We start from the raw sequence: 18585 nt of genomic DNA, 5'->3' as shown, positions 1-18585 counted from the left end.
TTTACTTGATGTTTGTAAACATTTCTATAAAAATGCTGGCATTAGGTCTTTTGATCAAGGGCACAATCTGCCTCCATTATCTTCTTTTATTAGGAAAACCAAGTATGAATGGCATAGTTGCAACTTTTTCAAGAATGCAGACCACTGGAAATGAGACAAAGACTAGTGTGTGTAAATACATTGCAGCATGACTGTGCATGTTCACACTCCACACTAAACATGCCATGAAATAACCTCTAATCATTATGACTAGTGTTTTGTATGCTATGTTTCCAGTCAGGGGTATAGCTGGCATCTTCTAAACACATAGAATTCATCATTTCTGTTTGGCTCACTCTCTAGCAGAAACCTCAACCCTGCAGCTGGGGCTTACATTGCAAGTTACATGACCCCCAAGCTGACCACTTTGGCTTGAATCCCTGGCAGGAGAAAGGACAGAGAGTAACTAGTCTAGGTATAACCATCTAGCTCAGCTTTGTTGCTGCTGAATCCCCACCTTCCTTTTTTGACTGTCATATTTGTCCTAACAGCATCTCAGTCACCTTTGGCTCTCAAGATGCATGGGACAGCAATGCAGCAGAGCTAGTTTTACTATATGCTCTCTCTAGCCCTGGACTTTATCTTGTCCAGTGAAGATCTAAACAGGTAAAAATGTTGCCCATGGGATTATCTCTGCAACCACTTCCATACACATTTTACCAGTAGTCCTGTCATACAGGTTGAATTAGTTTATGTAGAACAAGCCATGAACACTTTAGTGTGAAAAAATAGTATTATATAAAGCTTAATATTAAACATTATGAAAAAATACATATTTACAAAAGAAACTACAAAATACAACTATGTACAATAATATCTGTTACCTTTAAATTACATAAAATTTTTAAAATTCTGCAGATTAATAAATTATACATAATATCAACAGAAATAGCAGGCACTTCTGTAGGGCATGAAGCAAGTTTTTAAAAACAAATCACACAGTGAATAATTTTTATCCAGGAGATCTTCGGGTATATTCTTAATGCCTTGAATAGACTGGATCTGAAAGGAAGAACATTATCACTAGAGGCTGTAGCAGGGTGTGTCATAGTTGTTTGTTTCATTTATAAAAATTACAAATGGGAAAGACCAACAGAAATAACTAAAGCTCAATACAGTTTAAGATGAAGCTATTCCTGTGGGGGCCAGCTCATTCCATTTAGAGACATAGATTATTAGACTTGGAAGGGATAGGTGATTCTAGTCCATCCTTTCTGTTTTTATAGACGAAGCTATGGCTTCAGAGAGGCAGAATAACTCAGGGTTACACAGCTTGTCAATGCTACTAAGTTCCAGAGTTAGGACCTGAATCCCAGCCTTCAGGTGCCTGTTGGTTATCCTTTTCCAATTCTACAATTAACTTCTTTCCAGAATGCCTAAGATTACTCTATAAAAAGACTCTCAAGTCAAAACAAGAAAAATGAATCTCTAAGACCTTTCAGAGCTTGATCTATCCTGAAACTACTTAAGAAACCTGCCAAGCAAAAGCCATAATTTACTATACAGATGAATGAGGGGGATAATTATTTATAATACAAAAGGATTATCTGATTTACAAAGGATTCCTCTAAATAACAGCTCTTTATTTGTGCTTTACAGATGATCAACTATTTAACATACTGGCTAGACAGGATGGTACAGAAAACTAAATAAAATGTAAGGTGACACTGCCAATTGAAGATCATTTAGAAATGGAGACAAGTGCCAGGTGTGGTGGCTCATGCGTGTAATCCCAGCACTTTGGGAGGTGGAGGTGAGAGGATTGCTTGAGCCCACGGGTTAGAGACCAGCCTGGGCAATATGGCAAGACCTTGTCTTTACAATAAATCAAAAAATTAGCCAGGCATGGTGGCGTGTGCCTGTGGTTCCAGCTACTTGGAAGGCTTAGGTGGAAAGATCACCTAAGCCCAGCAGGTTGAGGCTGCGGTGGCCATGCACTTCAGTCAGAGTGAGACTCTGACTCAAAAAAAAAAAAAAAAAAGACAGAGATAAGGCAGACGTGTGATGATGTCTGTCAAAGAAAAATTATCTAATTTGTAGATAAATATCAGTCCACATGGGCAAGGAACTGAGGCTTCTGCCCAAAGCCACATGAGCAAGCCATTGTGAAGAGAGTTCTCCTGCCCCAGTCAAGCCTTCAGATAACAATAGTCTTGACCAAAGTATTCACTGCAACCTTATGACAGACCCTGGGCCAGGACCACCAGCTAAGCCCCTCTTGAATTATTGACCTACAGAAACTGTGAGATAATAAATGCTGATTTTAACTACTAAATTTTGGGGGTAATTTGTTAGGCGGTAGTAGGTAATTAATATAATGTACCTTCACATTTGTAATTAGTCTGTGTGATAACTTGTAGGTCTTAATGATGGCCCACAATAGGAAGATGCATGAAGATCCTTCTCTTACCATTTAACTATTGCTTGACTATAGCAGTGCCTTATAAGGTTTATAAGCTTTTCTCTATTTAATTTTTCATTTGAAAAATGATACATGTTTGTTCTAGGACATTTAGAAAATCCACAAAATAGAAGAAAAAAATCAAGTATTTGTCTATTGTTCAGGGAAATGTTTTTTTTTTTAATGCATTGAGTTTGCTTGTTTTAAATTCTGCTTTTCTCACTTTATAAGGATACCCATGTTATTATAACATTCTCAAAAATATCATTCTTAGTGACTGCATCATAGTCTAGTAAATGAATGCATCATGTGTACTTAGTCCTATATTGTTGTTGTTGTTGTTGTTTTGAGTTGGGGTCTCACACTGTCGCCCAGACTGGAGTGCAGTGGCAGGCTCCCGGCCACCGCAGCCTCGACCTGCTGGGGTCCGGCGATCCTTCCGCCTCAGCCTTCCAAGTAACCAGAACTACAGGTGCGCGCTACCACGCCCGGCTAATTTTTTTGATTTATTGTGGAGACGAGGTCTCACCAAGTTGCCCGTGTGGGTCTCGAACCTGCGGGCTCAGGCAATCCACTCACCTCGGCCTCCCAAATCATGGGATTACAGGCTGAGCCACCAAGCCCGGCCAGTTCTATATTGTTAAACACAGTTTTCTACTCAAACTTTTAACTATGAAAAGCTTCATGTATAATGCTTTTTCTGTACTTAGGGTAGTAGGAGAAATACTGGGTCACAAGATAAGAACATATTAAGGAACTTGATACCTTGACTGCGAAGTTCTTCTTCAAAGAGATTTTACAATTGGAACTCTCTGTTGTGATTTCAAAACACCCTCCCCCGTAGCGAGGCTTATCGCTTAGAAAATAAATCTTAAGGAGAGTCCTTAACAGAAGGTATCTTGGGTTAGGTAGGAAGAGGTACCATGCGAAATCACTGCTTAATTGTGGAAGAATGATCCTCCCCATTTTACCTCTCCTCCCCATTATTGCCTCCCTTCGTGGAAAACTTTTGAGTAAAAGAAGAAAAATGGGTGGTGCACATTGGAAGAACTTTAGGTTATCAGTGGTTTTTCAGGTTGACGCTATCTTGATGAATTAACATAAATATTAGTGAAGTAAGCTCCTACCTCTGTGATATTCTGGATTCACATTTTCGTAGATTGGAAACAAGGGGTTTTCTTGCTCGCTCCGTAGCTTCCTTGCTCTGAGGACATCTCTTACACACTGATGTAGGTATACATACTGACACTGTGGAGAAACAGAACACATGTCAGAGGAGGGCCTGTTCTCATTATAGAAAAGATGAAGGACTCTTATAACATATTGGCAATGGTGGGGAATTCTATACAGCAAATTTCTTGATCATCACTTTACTAGTGGTCTCTGGTATCTCTGGTACATAAAGGAGTGACTACTTTTTATTACCACTGAAAGGAGAATAATGTTAGTGGGCAGAGAGATGATGCTTATTCACTCTTTCAACAAGCATGCATGTGTACATGGTCTGTTCTGTGAGTGCCTAGAACTGTTCAGCACATGGTAGAGTCTTCAGAAAGTAGATGAATGAATGAATACCAAACACTGTGCTATGTACTACACATAAATTTTCATTTATTGGTCAGGCATGGTGGCTCATGCCTGTAATCTCAGCACTTTGGAGGCAGAGGTAAGAGAACTGCCTGAGCCCAGGAATTCGAGACCAGCCTGGGCAGCATGGTGAGACTTAGTCTCTACAATAAATCAAAAAATTAGCTGGGCATGGTGGCACACACCTGTAGTTCCAGCTACTTGGAGAGTGGAAGTGGAAGGATTGCCTAAGACCAGCAGGTCAAGGCTGTGGTGGCCGTGAGTGTGCCACTGCACTCCAGTCTGGGTGATAGAGTGAGACTCTGACTCAAAAAAAATAAAATTCATTTAATGATTTTAACAACCTTGTGAAGTGGATAAAATTATCAATCTAAACTGAAAAGCTAAGTAACTTCTCCAAGGTCACACAGTTAAGAAAGGGATCCCTGAGAATTGATCCTGGGGATGTAACCTCAAAGTTCATGTTCTTTTCATTACACTGGTCTTCTTACATCCCAATTTAATTGCGTTACCCAATGAAAAAATCATTTCACTGCATGCTCAGCTGTTTTGCATCCTTTATTTTGGTAATATGAGAAAAAGGAGATGTGTACAAAAAGCCCCACTGGACTATTAGTTCTTTGAGTGCAAGATCAGTGTCTTATCCTTTCCTGTTCTCTCAGCATCTGGATCTGGTACATGGAACAATCTCAGAGATGTTGGCTGACTGCAGAGGAGAACTACAGGGTTTACAAGGTGAGAATGGACCTACCTATTTGGGAATTAACTACTTTTGAAATATAAACAAATATAGAAGAGTCAGTGGTTTGGTGACCATAAAGACACCACAAAGACCACCACTGGCAGCAGTGTCTCAACCACAGGCAGCAACTTGTGCACTGGGCATCTTCCTTACTATCACTTGAGTTCTCTCATAAGGCAATGGGTGTCTGTGGAATCTCTCCTTAATGATCTGGCAACTTCTCAGAGTCCAGGGGGAGAGGGAGGAGGCTGGGAGGAGGAACAAGGAGGGAGTCTGGGCTCTTAGGCAGCCTCCAGTCAGCCTAGACCGAACCACAAGATTTCTCAGGATCTTAGTTCTCCATCTGTTAAACAAGATGGCCAAGATCTCTTCTAGAGCTAACATACCTTGTCCACTAAAGAGTATATAACACTTTGTGTTGATGTCAGTGAGATGGACATTGAAAAATATTTCTGGGCTGGGTGCAGTGGCTCATGCCTATAATCCCAGCACTTTGGAATGCAAGATGAGAGGACTGCCTGAGCCCACGGGTTTGAGACCAGCCTGAGCAACTTGGCAAGACCTCACTTCTACAATAAATAAAAAAAATTAGCCAGGTATGACGGCGCATGCCTGTAGTTCCAGCTACTTGGAAGGCTGAGGCTGAAGGATCACCTGAGCCCAGCAGGTTGAGACTGGGGTGACCGTGAGCATGCCATGGCACTCCAGCCTGGGTGACAGAGTGAGACTCCAACTTCAAAAAAAAGAAAAAGAAAAGAAAGAAAAAATAGAAAAAGAAAAATATTTTTGTACCTTGCGTTCAAGGTGATCAGTATAGTCAGCCTTAGAGCCTTAAAGGGTGGAGGTACAAAGTAGGACTATAAAATCTTCCCTCACTAACAGTCTTTCAGAGTGGATAAGAACAAGTACTTATGTTTATGGGTTGGCACTAGACATTGTCCCTGATTGGAAGCTAGCCTGGTTATCTACCCATAGGACTATATAAGGTAGGTCAGTATACTCAATAGATAAAGACATTTGAAACAACCAAATCAATCATAAGTGAGGCCTGCAATAGTATTAAGAACGATTCTTTGCTTTTCTGCTCACAGATCCTGCTCATTTGTTATAAGTGTTTTATGACATCTCAACCTTGAAAATCTGAGAAAGGTGCTATCCTGAGAATGGCTGTCAGTATAAAGCAGTCTCTTTTTGCCATCCTAAAAATGATCCACCAAATTATAGACTGACACCTCCCTGCTTCTTCCTGCCCAAAGCATAATTCATATTTTCAGTTCTACTGGGGTATTAAATTACTTTGGGACTCTAGAGGTAAGCTGTGAATAAACTGTAGTACAGCTATGCAATGGCCTATTAATAAATTCTTCAACAATAATCCACCATGGGCTTTGAAACCAGTTAATATCAATTAATTTGTCTTGTCTTAAATATAAATTCTTCTTCTCCCAATAGAATGTCCCTTTGAAAATTATTACCACTAAAATTGTCAGATTGTTAATGTGCTTTTCATTTTATTCTTAATGAAAAGCAGAGAAAATCTAATATATGAACCCCTGATCATAAAAGATCACCAGTTTTTCTAACTGGTGAAGGCTTAGCTTGGTGTTGAAGCATTAAGTTCCATTTAATTTCACCAATTCTTGTAGTATTAGATAGTATTTATAGTATTACTCTTATAGCCTTTCATGATCCCTGAGTGTAAGTTTAGCAGACAGTCAAATGTGGAACAAATACTTATGAGCTGGTAAACATAAGACAGAACTGTGTATAAAGTTTCATGTGGAAGAGGAAGCCACTGGATTCAGTTTTAGGGGAGGAAAGTATCAAGCTAGAAAGAAAAGGTGACATTTGTAAGAATTTGGGCAAAGAAGTAGGACAAAGTAACATAAAATTGCACATATATTCTGGAAACCTTGAGAAGGTCAGTGCAGCCAAAATGTTGGTTGCACAGGTGATGGGAAGCCCCCCAGAACAATCACCCAAATGACGTCTGAGATTCTTATCCTACAATATCACAATTTCCTTCTCAGGAGAAGCAGATGAGATTTGAGACTGTGACTATCATCTACTGTTTTATTTTTAACGAATTATTGTTCCCTGAATTCTCCCTAAGAGTCAGGTTGACAAATTTTCCCCAAGGGAAGCTAAAAAAAGGAGGGACACACTGCAAATGCCCTGACGAATGCCTTTTTATTTAGAAATCCTTGCTCTTTGACATATTCATTAAAAATTATGAAGATCTGTATCCCTTTGTATACCAAACAAAGATGGAAGAAAGTCGAGACTGTCACCATGGGCTCAAAAAAGTAATACAAGAGGTCAAAGTGTCCTTCCTCTTTTGCTGGAAAAGTCACTCATAGGGATTCAAATGTGTATTACACCCCTCTGCACCCACTCCCATGACCAAACAAGCCATGCTGGCTCTGGGGTAAGGGATTCTGAGCCTGTGAGAGAAGCCTGACTTTGGCAGAGGCTTAAAGCAAGACAGATGCTATCTAGCTAGTGTTTGGGATTTTGTTTGCTCCAGAAAAAAGGGATAGTGAAACTTTCTATCTTACTGTATATTTCATTAAGACTAAAAGCATTAAAGTTGATTCTTGCTAAGGGAGGGAAAACTTCCTTAATTTTGTCAGACCCTGGACAGTGACAGTGGGTATTACCGTGATGTGAAGCTGCAGAAGTAAGCTGGGACCAGGTTACAAAGGGGCTTGTGCATAGGATGAGAGTTTGAATCTCATTTTGCAGCAGTGGTGAGCTTTCCAAGATTTTTATGCAGGGAGATGATGTGATCAGTGAGACAAGTCTGATGGTGACAGTGATGATGAAGACTTGTTAGGGCAAAGTTGAAGGCAGATGACCCACTAGGAGGCAGGGCCAACAAGAGTTGGTAAAGGGTCACACCAGGGTAGTTGCCGTGGGGTGAAGGACTAGAACAAAGAGAAGGACATTGACAATTGACAGGACTTCGTGACTGCTTGGATGTGGGAATTGGAGGAAAAGAAATCAGCCCCGTTGAGCTGTGGAGTTCGAGTCTAGCTTGGGCAACACAATGAGACCCCATCTCTAAAATAAACAAACCTCCCCCCACAAATAAATAAATATATTTTTTGAGTTGGGGGTTCTCACTCTATTGTCCATTCTGGAGTGAAGTGACACCATCATGGCTCACCACAGCCTTGAACTCCTGGGTTCAGGTGATTCTCCTGCCTCAGCCTCCCAGGTAGCTGGGAATACAGGCACATGCCAACATGCCTAGCTAATTTTTTGGTTTTTTTAGTAGATATCTTCTTGTTATGTTGCCCAGGCTGGTCTCAAACTCCTAGGCTCAAGCAATCCTCCCACCTCATTCTCCCAAAGTGCTGGGATTCATTCACCGCACTTGGCTAAATAAATAAATAAAATTTTAAAAGTTGGATGGGGTGTGCCTGAAGAGGATCACTTGAGCCCAGGAGTTCAAATCCAGCCTGGGCAACGTAGTGAGACCCTCATCTCTAAAAGGTAATAAAAAGAAGCCAGCTCCCTGGCTTGGGCAAACACATGGATGGCAACACTGTTAAGTGGACTAGAAGGTGGAAGAATAAGAGAAGTATTTTTGTTGTTTTGTTATTTATTTATTTAGAGTTAGAGTCTCACTCTGCTGCCCAGGTTGGAGTGCAGTGACACGCTTATGGCCATTGCAGCCTTGACCTGCTGGGCTTAGGTGATCCTTCCACCTCAGCCTTCCAAGTAGCTGGGACTATAGGCATGTGCCACCATGTTCGGCTAATTTTTTGATTTATTGTAGAGATGAGGTCTTGCCAAGTTTCTCAGGCTGGACTTGAAATTGTGGTCTCAGGCAATCCTCTCATCTTGGCCTCCCAAAGTGCTGGGATTATAGGCATGAGTCACTGTCTGGCCTTGTTTTATTTTTTTTAAAAGATAATGAGTTCAATTTTGAGCTTTTTGAGTTTAGATGACACGCAAGGCTTCCAGGTAGAATTGACTGGTAGGCAGGTACTTAGGTGCATGCTGGGGAAGGGTGATTAGATGTGGGAAACATGAGTGTGTACGGAAGTAGAGAACATCACAAAGAATAAAGACAGATAGAAAACACAGCAGTGCCTTAAGAATAGAACTGTGGGAAAATCAAACATTGAGAAGGCAAGCTGAGGAACTAAACTACCTTAGAGAGGTAGGAGGAGAGTCCTTAGAGAAGTAGGAGGAGAAGGAGAACAGTACAGGGAAAAGAAGGAATTATTTCTAGGGAGAAGGAGGAAGAGCTTTGACACCTCGTGAAAGCCAGCCAGTGATATTTACAATAAGCATTCCTGCTCGTTGCCAAAATGCATCTCAAGAGTTTGGGGGCAGGTATATGGAAGTGATACATATCCTCTGACAATTACTAGAGAGCCTGAACACACACACACACACACACACACACACACACACACACACACACACACACACACAATGGCTTGAGATAGTTTACAATAAGATAAACTCCTCTTTCTCAAATTAAAAATTAATTATGGTTTGAGTTTGTGAAAGTGGCAATAAACCAAAAATGAAACATGAATGCTGACTTTTTAAGCAATATAATTGTAGGGTATTTGTTCATTCATTTAACAGATTAAAATAAATATTGAGGAAATAGAGAAGGAAAACAAGTTTCTACCCTCTGGAAACCCATGGCCTCATGGAGAAAGCTGAAGACTAATAATTATGTAATAGATAATATAATTCTTCAACCTTAATGAAATAACAGCGCTAGACAGAGGTCATCAGTGACGGCTAAAACCATTCAGTGAAGGGTTGATGGGGATAATGAATGGTCAGGGCTGACGCCCTCTGAACCTACTGTCGGTTTCATCAGTGCTGAAAAAGAGACATACACGGTGATCTGTCTCCCATATGATATGACAGGCAGCACTCAGTACCACCTACAAAGCACTGTGGTGGCAGAAGGAAACTGAGATTAATCAGGCCTCTGGAACTAATGACCAAACATGGGTAAGAGAGGAATATATTATCACCATGAAAAGCCATCGGCTACATCCAGAATGTGGAGAAATCTAAGGAACAAAGGAACTGGTTTCTTCAACAATAAATGGCATATAAAGCAAATGGGAGGGAGAATTATTAAAGATTAAAAGAGATTTCAGAGATACTCCAACCAAATGAAATGTGCAAACTTTGGAGTCTAATGAAAACCAACTATAGGTTTTTATAAAAAGCAATTTTTTGGAAATAAGTAAGGATATTTAAATACAAACTGGATATTAGATGAGATTTAGGAATTATGGTTAAAATTGTCAGTGTGATAATAATATTGTGGTCATAGTTTTAAAAAGAGCCCTTATCTCTAAGACATAAGACATTTCATATATATAGTGTATGTATATATAATATACATACTTCTACAGCATATGCATAGAAGTATAGACATATAAGTATGTGTATACATATATACTTCTATATGTGTGTGTGTATGTGTGTCTATACTTCTATATACACATATGAGGGAGGCCCCCAAATAAACCCTGAAATTGTCTTTGGAGGGTGAACTTCTTGTAGTACAGGCTTCCTCCACTAGGGCAGTGTTCTAGGAACTCATCGGCATCAGTGTACCAGCTAGTGTTGTAAGAGACTGCGTTCAGCTTCAGTGAATCTTGTTTTGGAGATTCTTTTAATGCGTTTGCCCATTTCATGATGGGTGACTTACGAGTGCACCTGTCCACACTGCGCCGAGAGTTCAGCAGTTTTTGACCATAAACGGCGTGACCTCTGTGTCCCACCCTCCTTATTCACCCAAGCTCGCCCCAGCAACTTTTTTGTTTGTTTCTCTGACTGAAAATAGTCCTCAAAGGAAAAGTTTTGCTGATGTGGAAGAGGTGAAACTAAAAACAGCAGAAGCACTAGAGAACATCAAAATGGACGAGTTCAAAAACAGTTTTGAGCAGTGAAAAAAAGAATCTCAATAGGTGTATTGTATCAAATGGAGAGTACTTTGAAGGTGACTGAAATTTTAAAATGTAAGAATAAATACACCATATTAAATAAATAAACTCAGGGTTTTTTGGGTTCCCCACTTGTATATATGTGTGTAAAGAAGTATTTAAGGAAAAAATAATGTGATAAGTAGAATTTACTTTAAAAGATTCCAGTGGGATCATGGGATCAAGGCACAGTGTACGTGGGATATAGAGGAAAAAGAACACAAAATACTGATAATGATAGAAGCAGGAGTTTGGGTATCCAGAAACTCTTTATACTCTTTTCATTAGCTTTGTGTATTTTTTAAAACAATTTCACAATAAAACATGAAAATATGGTGGAATAATGGTGTGTATATGTAAGTGTGTGTTTTGAGTCAGGGTCTCACTCTGTCACCAGGCTAGAGTTCAGTGGCATGATCACCCCTCGCTGCAGTCTCGACCTCCTGGGCTCAGGTGATCTTCCCATCTCAGCCTCCCAAGCAGTTGGAACTACAGGTACGTGTCACCACACCTGGGTAATTTTTTGAATTTTTGTAGAGACAAGGTCTCACTAGATTACCAAGGCTGGTCTTGAACTCATGAGCTCAAGCAATCCTCCCCCCTCAGCCTCTCAAATGGGTGGGATTGCAGGTGTGAGCCACTGTGCCTGACCAATGGTGGAAAAATTGTTATAGTGAAACGCAGCATAAGACAATGGCGGCAACAGAGAATCTGGGTATGGCTGCTGCCTGCAGGAGGCAGTGACACCGCTGTTTTGCCAAGTGTGCTATAGAATGTGAGTTCAGCGAAAAATTAATATACACTGCACAAGAAAAGAATTCAGGGGTCAAGGTGGTTTTGGGAAAAATGGGTTCAACAAAGCTCAAAGGGGGTCTTTGCTGCAGGCCACCCCCTTTTGGTGGTGCATTGCTGTCTGTGCAATTTCCATGTGTACTGTGACTCTACTAGGGGCAGAGTAGCATACAGAACTTTTCAGTTTTTCAAACATGGAATTCTTTTTTTTTTTTTTTTTCAGTCAGAGTCTCACTCTGTTGCCCAGGTTGGAACGCAGTGACATGCTCACGGCCACTGCACCCTTGACTTGCTGAGCTCAGGCCATCATTCTGCCTCAGCCTTCCAAGTCACTGGAACCACACGCCCATCACGCCCAGCTAATTTTTTGATTTATTGTAGAGAAGAGGTCTCGCCATATTGCCCAGGCTGGTCTCGAACCAGGCAATCCTTTTGCCTCTACCTCCCAAAGTGCTGGGATTACAGGTATGAGCCACTGCATCTGACCTGGGACTCTTTTTTTTTTTTTTATAAGGAGGATTTTGCAGAGTTAGTTGGGGAAAAACTTGGGAAACACAAGGGTAAGAGAACTTGAGCCCTGGAAGGCATTTATGCAGGGGAGTGACAAGCTTGGGCTGGGGGGAAACAGATCTGACCCTGAGGCTGTGGGGCTGTGGGCTTAGTACTCAAGGGTCTGCGATTCTCTAGAACAGTGTCCAAGCCAGCCCAGCCATTTCCCGGCTGCAGACTTTGTGCAAAAAACCCTTTTCAGCCTCTGGGCCTCAGTTTTCCAGCCTGGAAATGGAATATAATACTCCTTATCAAATTATTGTGGAAATTGCAATGAGATAACATGTTCAAAAATGCCCTGCAAGCTTGGCGTGGTGGTGCACACCTGTAGTTCTAGCTACTTGGAAGGCTGAGGTAGAAGGATAGCCTGAGCCAGCAGGTCGAGGCTGTGGTGGCCATGAGTGTGCCACTGCACTCCAGCCTGGGCAACAGAGTGAGATTCCAACTAAAAAAAAAAAATGCCCTGCAGATGTCAAAGAAGCATTTAGCCTTTACTATCTATATACACTCCCTTCTTGTCTCCAGAAATGGAGTGTAGGTGAAGGGGACAGGGCTGGGGGAGAGAAGAGATTGGAATCTTCCTCCTCTTTGCTAATTGAAGTTCTTTTGCTCATCTGCCCGCTTATCTTAACATGATCTCCAAGGTAGACTGACCTGGCCATTCTCCCAGGTATAATGTACTGATTAAAAAAAAATCATTATTCCTAACTACCTAAATCAGCTTAGTAAAGAGCAGGTTACACATTACCCTCAAGATCATTGAGATTTGTTTAAAATAACAAGTCCTAGAAACTATATTCAGTTATGTCTTTCTCTTCCCAATGTGCCACAGTTGTTTCCCTTTGTCAGATGACAGCCTTGAACATTTTTTGGGGGTGGGGAGGTAGAGTAGGGTGGGTGGCCTGTGTCGTTCCACCTGCAACTCTTACCTCAGTCTGGACCATGTGAATCCTGTGAAGTCTTAGATCGTGTACAGCTCCATAAATGTCCACAGAGTCTTTGGAGTCTAATTGCTGGAGGATTCGGTCCAAGGCAATGAAGGTTCCAGTCCTACCCACACCGGCACTAGAAGAGATGGCAAAGGAAGATTGAGGCTTTTTATTAAATTTGCCTTTCAAGATCATATCCAGAAACTCTGGCATTATCTTTCTTTTCTCTTCCAAGTTATGGGAGAAGATAGGAATATTTCTTTCTCTCAAGGTGCTCTGTGTCTTAAAGAAATATAACCTAGAGTTCCAGCCTTTAATGTTCCTTTGAGGGATAAGTACTGCTCTGTACTTGGTGTGCATAATTTCCATGCAGGTTTTCATACTTTTCATACATACATGTAAAAAAACAGTGTGTGTGTGTGTGTGTGTGTGTGTGTGTGTGTGTGTGTGTGTGTGTGTGTGTGTTTGTGTGTGTGTAGGAGAGGTATTTATTTATTTTTTGTAGAGGGGTTTCTCTATGTTGTCCAGGCTGGTCTCAAACTCCTAGCTTCAAGTGGTTCTCCTACCTGGACCCTCTCAAAGTGCTGGATTTACAGGCAAGAGCCACCATGCCTGGCCCCATAAACAAAAACACATATTTTTTTAATGTGTTCAAAAATTTACTGAAATGGTAACATGTTTTATATATTCTTCTACTAAGTTTCTTACTCAATATTGTGTTTTGAGGTTTACCTATGTTATTACATGTAGATCTAATTTCTTTGAACCATTCTGTAGAGTTCATAAACCACTGCTAATCTATTCCCTACTGAAGACAATGAGATCACTTTTGGTTTTTCTCTGTTAAAAAAAAGTGTTGCAGTGAACATCATTGTGCATCTCAGGGTTTGATTCCTAGAAACAGAACTGCTGGGTTGGTCATAGGGTATGAATACCTTCAACTTTGCTAGAGATTGCCAAATTGCTTTCCCAAATTATTGTATCATCTGGGGACTGTCAGTGAACACATTTATTAGATAAAGAAGATCAGTTCTCTAGTGGTCCTGGGCAAAAATGTCTGCATTTTTCAGAAAGCAAAAAGTCTTTGGGTGCCTCCGCTTCCTATTAAAAGTGTCAGGGTTCCAATGATATAGAAAAGCAGAGCTCCTACCGTGCTGGCCTGATTGGGAGGAAATGAGTACACTTGACATTTCTCTTACTGTAGCAATTTCCCACTCCTTATTTATTAGTGCCATTCAGTGAGGGCTATCAAAGTTTTGTTGCAACATTAATTAGCTAAATACCAGGAGGGAGAGAGAGGGAGAGAGAGAGAGAGAGAGAGAGAGAGAGAGAGAGATCGCTTGTTAGCTTAATTTTATGAACAGACTATTTGAAGCAAAGAGAAACCAAGAGAGCAGAAATTTAAAAGAAAAATTGCATACTACAGATGGCAAGTGCTATGCTGTGGTTTGAATTTTTGTGTTCCCTCCAAAATTCATGCTGAAACTCAGTTCTCAATGTAATAATATTAAGAGGCGGGACCTTTAGAAGGTGATCAGGCCACAAGGGCTATGCCCTCATGGATGGACAGTGCCTTATCAAAGGGCTGGAGGGAACTAGCTAGACCCTTTTGCCCTTTCATTTTTCCTCCCTGTGAAGATGCAGTCTTCATCTGCTCTGATGGATGTGGTAACAAGGCGTCATCTTGAAAGCAGAAACCAGGCTCCTAATAGACACTGAACCTGCCAGTTTCTTGATCTTGCACTTCCAAGTCTCAAGAACTGTGAGAAGTTAATTTCTATTGTTTATAAATTATCCAACACAAACAGACAAAGATAAGCTATAAGACCCGGAGAGAAGTCTTGAAGGATGGTAGGGCTTACATAGGTGGAAGAGAGAGAGAAAGCCTTCCAAGGAGTAAGAATGGCCAGAGGCAAGGAAAGCTTATGCATTCATTTTCTTGGGAAGAATGGGAAAATGTTGTTGGGAACTTGGATTGAGGGTGAGACTGGCTGATGGAGGGCATGGAAGTCACATCGCGACTTTGCATTTCAGACAGAAGGAAGAAGAGTGTGTGAGAGAGAGAAGGTTGGAGACCGAGGGTGAGAGAAAGGCAGAAGGGGAACAAAGTGGAAAAAGAGTGAGGTTGGCAGAAGGGAAAGAACGTAATGAAAACTTCTGTGGCGAGGCAGACAAATCCTCCACCCACCAGATTCCCCATGCTCATGCCTTCTTCTCGACTCCCCCGAGAAGGCACAACCCCCGCATGGTTGCCATTTTACTGGCTCCAAGGTCTCTAAGCACCTGCAGTGCACCACTGTGGGCCCGGCGCCCGGAGATCTGTTGATGTAGTCTCTGACGGTTCTCACGAACTGGATCAGGGACTGGGTGGTCTCTGGGACTCCATGGTCTGGCCACACCGTATAGTGAAAGTGGCGGATGAGTTTGTGTGCATCAAGCTGTTCCTCCTGTAAGAGTGGAGAGTGGGATACTAAGGGAGGGACCACCTTCCAATTTGGCAACTGTGCCACGCTGTGACTCCTGTGGGTTGAAACTACAGGAGAGGAAGCAGCAAAAATGGGGTTCACGGATCTCCTTCCTCTCTCCAAGTTGGGTTGTTAAATGAAGTCAAGCAAACCAACATACACTGCATATCTTAAACTCTCGGATGGTCCACTCAGGCAGAACAGACTCCGAGAGCATCTGCAGGATGAGGTCCCCATAGTAGAGGGAATCCTGGTCCGCTGGCCAGTAGTGGTCACACTTTACCTAGAAGGAGACAGAAAAAAAGTGAGTCCGGAAATATGACTCCTTTGTGAACCAGGACTTTCCCTCCTCGAAAGGCCTTCCTGAGTGAGGGATCCGGGATTGGTTGCTAAAGCCATTTGACCATCTGCTTTTTATTAACCTACTCATGGCCAGTGTGGAAGCTGAGCTACTGTTCCAAGTGAAGGGAGTGCTGCACAAGGAGCAGCCCCAACCCCAACCACTGGATTCATTCACTTTTTTAGGCAAGGTGATAACACAGCTTGAGTTTTTTAAAAATTGATTTCTTCAGCATTCCAGTTCCACTAGTAGATAAACTATGGCTCACAATTTATTGTTCTTTCTGAAGAAAGATCGAGTTGGGCAGAGGAAGGCACTTGTTCATATTTTTATGTTGCTGTCCTAGCTTGGGCCATGTGCCAAGAGATCCTTGAGAAGTCAGAACATTTAGCTAAACTTGCCTTCACATGTACAAAGCTAGGAGCAAGAGGATTGTGAGCATATATCTATTGAGTGCAGATACTGGGCAATTTATGATGCAATCTCTCTTTCAATCCTTAAAGTAACCATATAAACTAGAGGATGATAAATGCATTACAAGGAGTTTGCTTGATTTGCCTGGATAATTCTTTAATTTTGCATCTGCCGACACAGGCTAAAACTCACTTCTTCCTTCCTGAGAGCAGGGGCAGGCCCAGTGACTCTGGAAGGGTCTTTCCAGGTAATCTTTCAGTGTCATGGGCACTGCCAATAATCCCAGTCTTCAAGTGGAAACATCTTTAACTGAAACTTCAGACCAGAATCAGAATTAGGCATCACCTGGATTTGCAACTAGAACCTTTTGAACTGAGTGGCTTAAATCACTAAAGTTTTCATGTGGTCCCTGCTTGGTTTTGTGGGGTTTAACTCAATGGGGCAGAATTCAATGCTAGCAGCGGAAAGCAAAGCTCAAAAGTCAGGAAGGCTGTTTACTCACGCGGCCCTTCTCAACACACTGGGTCACCATGACGATGTTATGAACGTTTTGTTCCCATGCCATTTTCCAGAAGTCATCTTTGGTGCCAGGAAGTGGTCCCTGAGTGGCGATGTATTCTCTTCTGAAGTTGTTGCCCTGCAATGAGTTTACAATATGGACGGTCAGAAACAATGGCTCTCTTCAGAGCTATAAACAAAGAGTTAGCTCTGCAGATTAGAAGATAGGGAGGTCTTTGCCAGGCCCCTGAAAAAAAGATACTGACACAAGTGTCAAGGCTTGGGAGCCGGAAGGGCAGAGGCCAGAACATCGAACCATTGTTAAGAACCACATTCCTTTTTATTAGACTGGGCCTATTCTAAAAGCAAATGGAAGACTTAGATCTAGGAAACACTTCACTTCAATCATGTATGTGTGTGTGTGTAGACTACCTGAAGGACTGACTTTGATTAGATTCTTTCTCTATTTAATGTGGGAGAGTTTTAGCCCTTTTGGATAGTTGACATTAGAATAACTTGGTGAGAGATATTATGCAAGGAAAGCTTAATGGAAGAGAAACCACTGTTTATTGAGCACCTACCATCTAATGTGCGGTGGGATCAGGACTTTCACAGATCTTATTTCATCCAAGCCACAATTCTAGAGCTAGGATATTTTCACCCACTCACTCTGTACTTTAGCAGTACAGAATTCCTTGTAAATTTTAATCAAAGCTCTTTCTCTCCTTGCCTCTTCTCAGGTTCTCTACAGCCTGTCACCTCTGGCACCCCCAGCCCCGTTCATCCACACACTGCCTCCCCTTTGACTAATCCTTTTATCCTCAGTGTGTTGCCTCCTTGGCTGAGCCTCCTTTATCTTTCTCTCCGCTGGGTGATATTCTCCACAGATGCTCTGTGGCAACCTCTAGCCTCTTGCTACTCAGAGTGTGATTCTCAGACCAGCAGTGTTGGCATCACCTAGAAGTTTGTTAGAAATGTATGCTACCGGTTCCCCCCCTGCCCTGCTGGACCAGAATCTGCATTTTAACAAGATCCCCAGATGATGCAGATGTCTGTCATGGAGAAGCACTGCTCCAGTGGGCTTCTCATGGCACCACCTTCTCATTCCCTGATGCCCTGGCTCTTCTGAGAGTTCCCTTGGGGCAAGATTGCATCTTATCCCATCCCTGTACACAGCTCAGTGTCTGACTTATAGTCAGCACTTTATTAATGTTTATTGAGTGAATGATTGAGGTAAATATTGCTGTTATTATTTTGTTTTGTTTTTGGTGTGGGAGTCTCACTATGTCACTCATGCTGGAATATAGTGGCATGATTATGGCTCACCGCAGCCTCGACCTCCTGGCTCAGGCTGGTCTCAAACTCCTGGGCTCAAGTGATCCTCCCGCCTCAGCCTCCCAAAGTGCTGGGATTGCAGGTGTGAGCCACTGCACCTGGTTGTTTGAGGTAAATATTGCTATCTTAGTTTTGGGAAAAGGAAATGGAGGCTCAGAAAGGTGCCATAACTTGCCCAAGGTCACAAGGTCAACAACGGGCAGAGGTGAGATTCAGACATATATATACATGTGGAGTCTCACTTTGTCACTCAGGTTACAGTGCAGTGGCATGCTTTCAGCCATTGCAGCCTCAATCTGCTGGACTCAAGTGATTCTTCTGCCTTAGCCTTCCAAGTACTGGAACCACAGGCAGGCACCATACTTGGCTCTTTTTTTTTTTCATTGTAGAGATGAGGTCTCGCCAAGTTGCCCACAAGTCTCAAACCACTGGACTTAGGCAATTCTCTCACGTCACCTCCCTAAGTGCTGGGATTACAGGCGTGAGCCACTGTGCCCAGCACAAGCCTATATCTGTTGA

General features: G+C 42.0%; 1 protein-coding gene across 4 annotated transcripts in view; it reads right to left on the bottom strand.

The window, feature by feature from the left end:
- Positions 1–710: 710 nt before the first annotated feature.
- PTPRB (protein tyrosine phosphatase, receptor type B) overlaps positions 711–18585 on the bottom strand; it is a 141858-nt gene continuing 123983 nt past the window's right edge. For all 4 annotated transcript variants that reach the window (XM_008066607.2, XM_008066608.1, XM_008066609.1 and 1 more), the window contains 6 exons: positions 16736–16870; positions 15640–15762; positions 15298–15461; positions 13015–13150; positions 3568–3688; positions 711–1041 (listed from right to left, as the gene is read on the bottom strand). In XM_008066607.2, coding sequence (XP_008064798.1) covers positions 1019–1041; positions 3568–3688; positions 13015–13150; positions 15298–15461; positions 15640–15762; positions 16736–16870 — 702 coding nt within the window. In that variant the 3' untranslated portion in view covers positions 711–1018. The remainder of the gene's footprint in view (positions 1042–3567; positions 3689–13014; positions 13151–15297; positions 15462–15639; positions 15763–16735; positions 16871–18585) is intronic.

Source organism: Carlito syrichta, unplaced genomic scaffold (assembly GCF_000164805.1).
Source record: "Carlito syrichta isolate Samal-C Ts95f unplaced genomic scaffold, Tarsius_syrichta-2.0.1 Scaffold309041, whole genome shotgun sequence".
NCBI lineage: Eukaryota > Metazoa > Chordata > Mammalia > Primates > Tarsiidae > Carlito > Carlito syrichta.
Note: the sequence above shows the minus strand (reverse complement) of the source record. Positions and strands in the feature narration are given on the sequence as shown.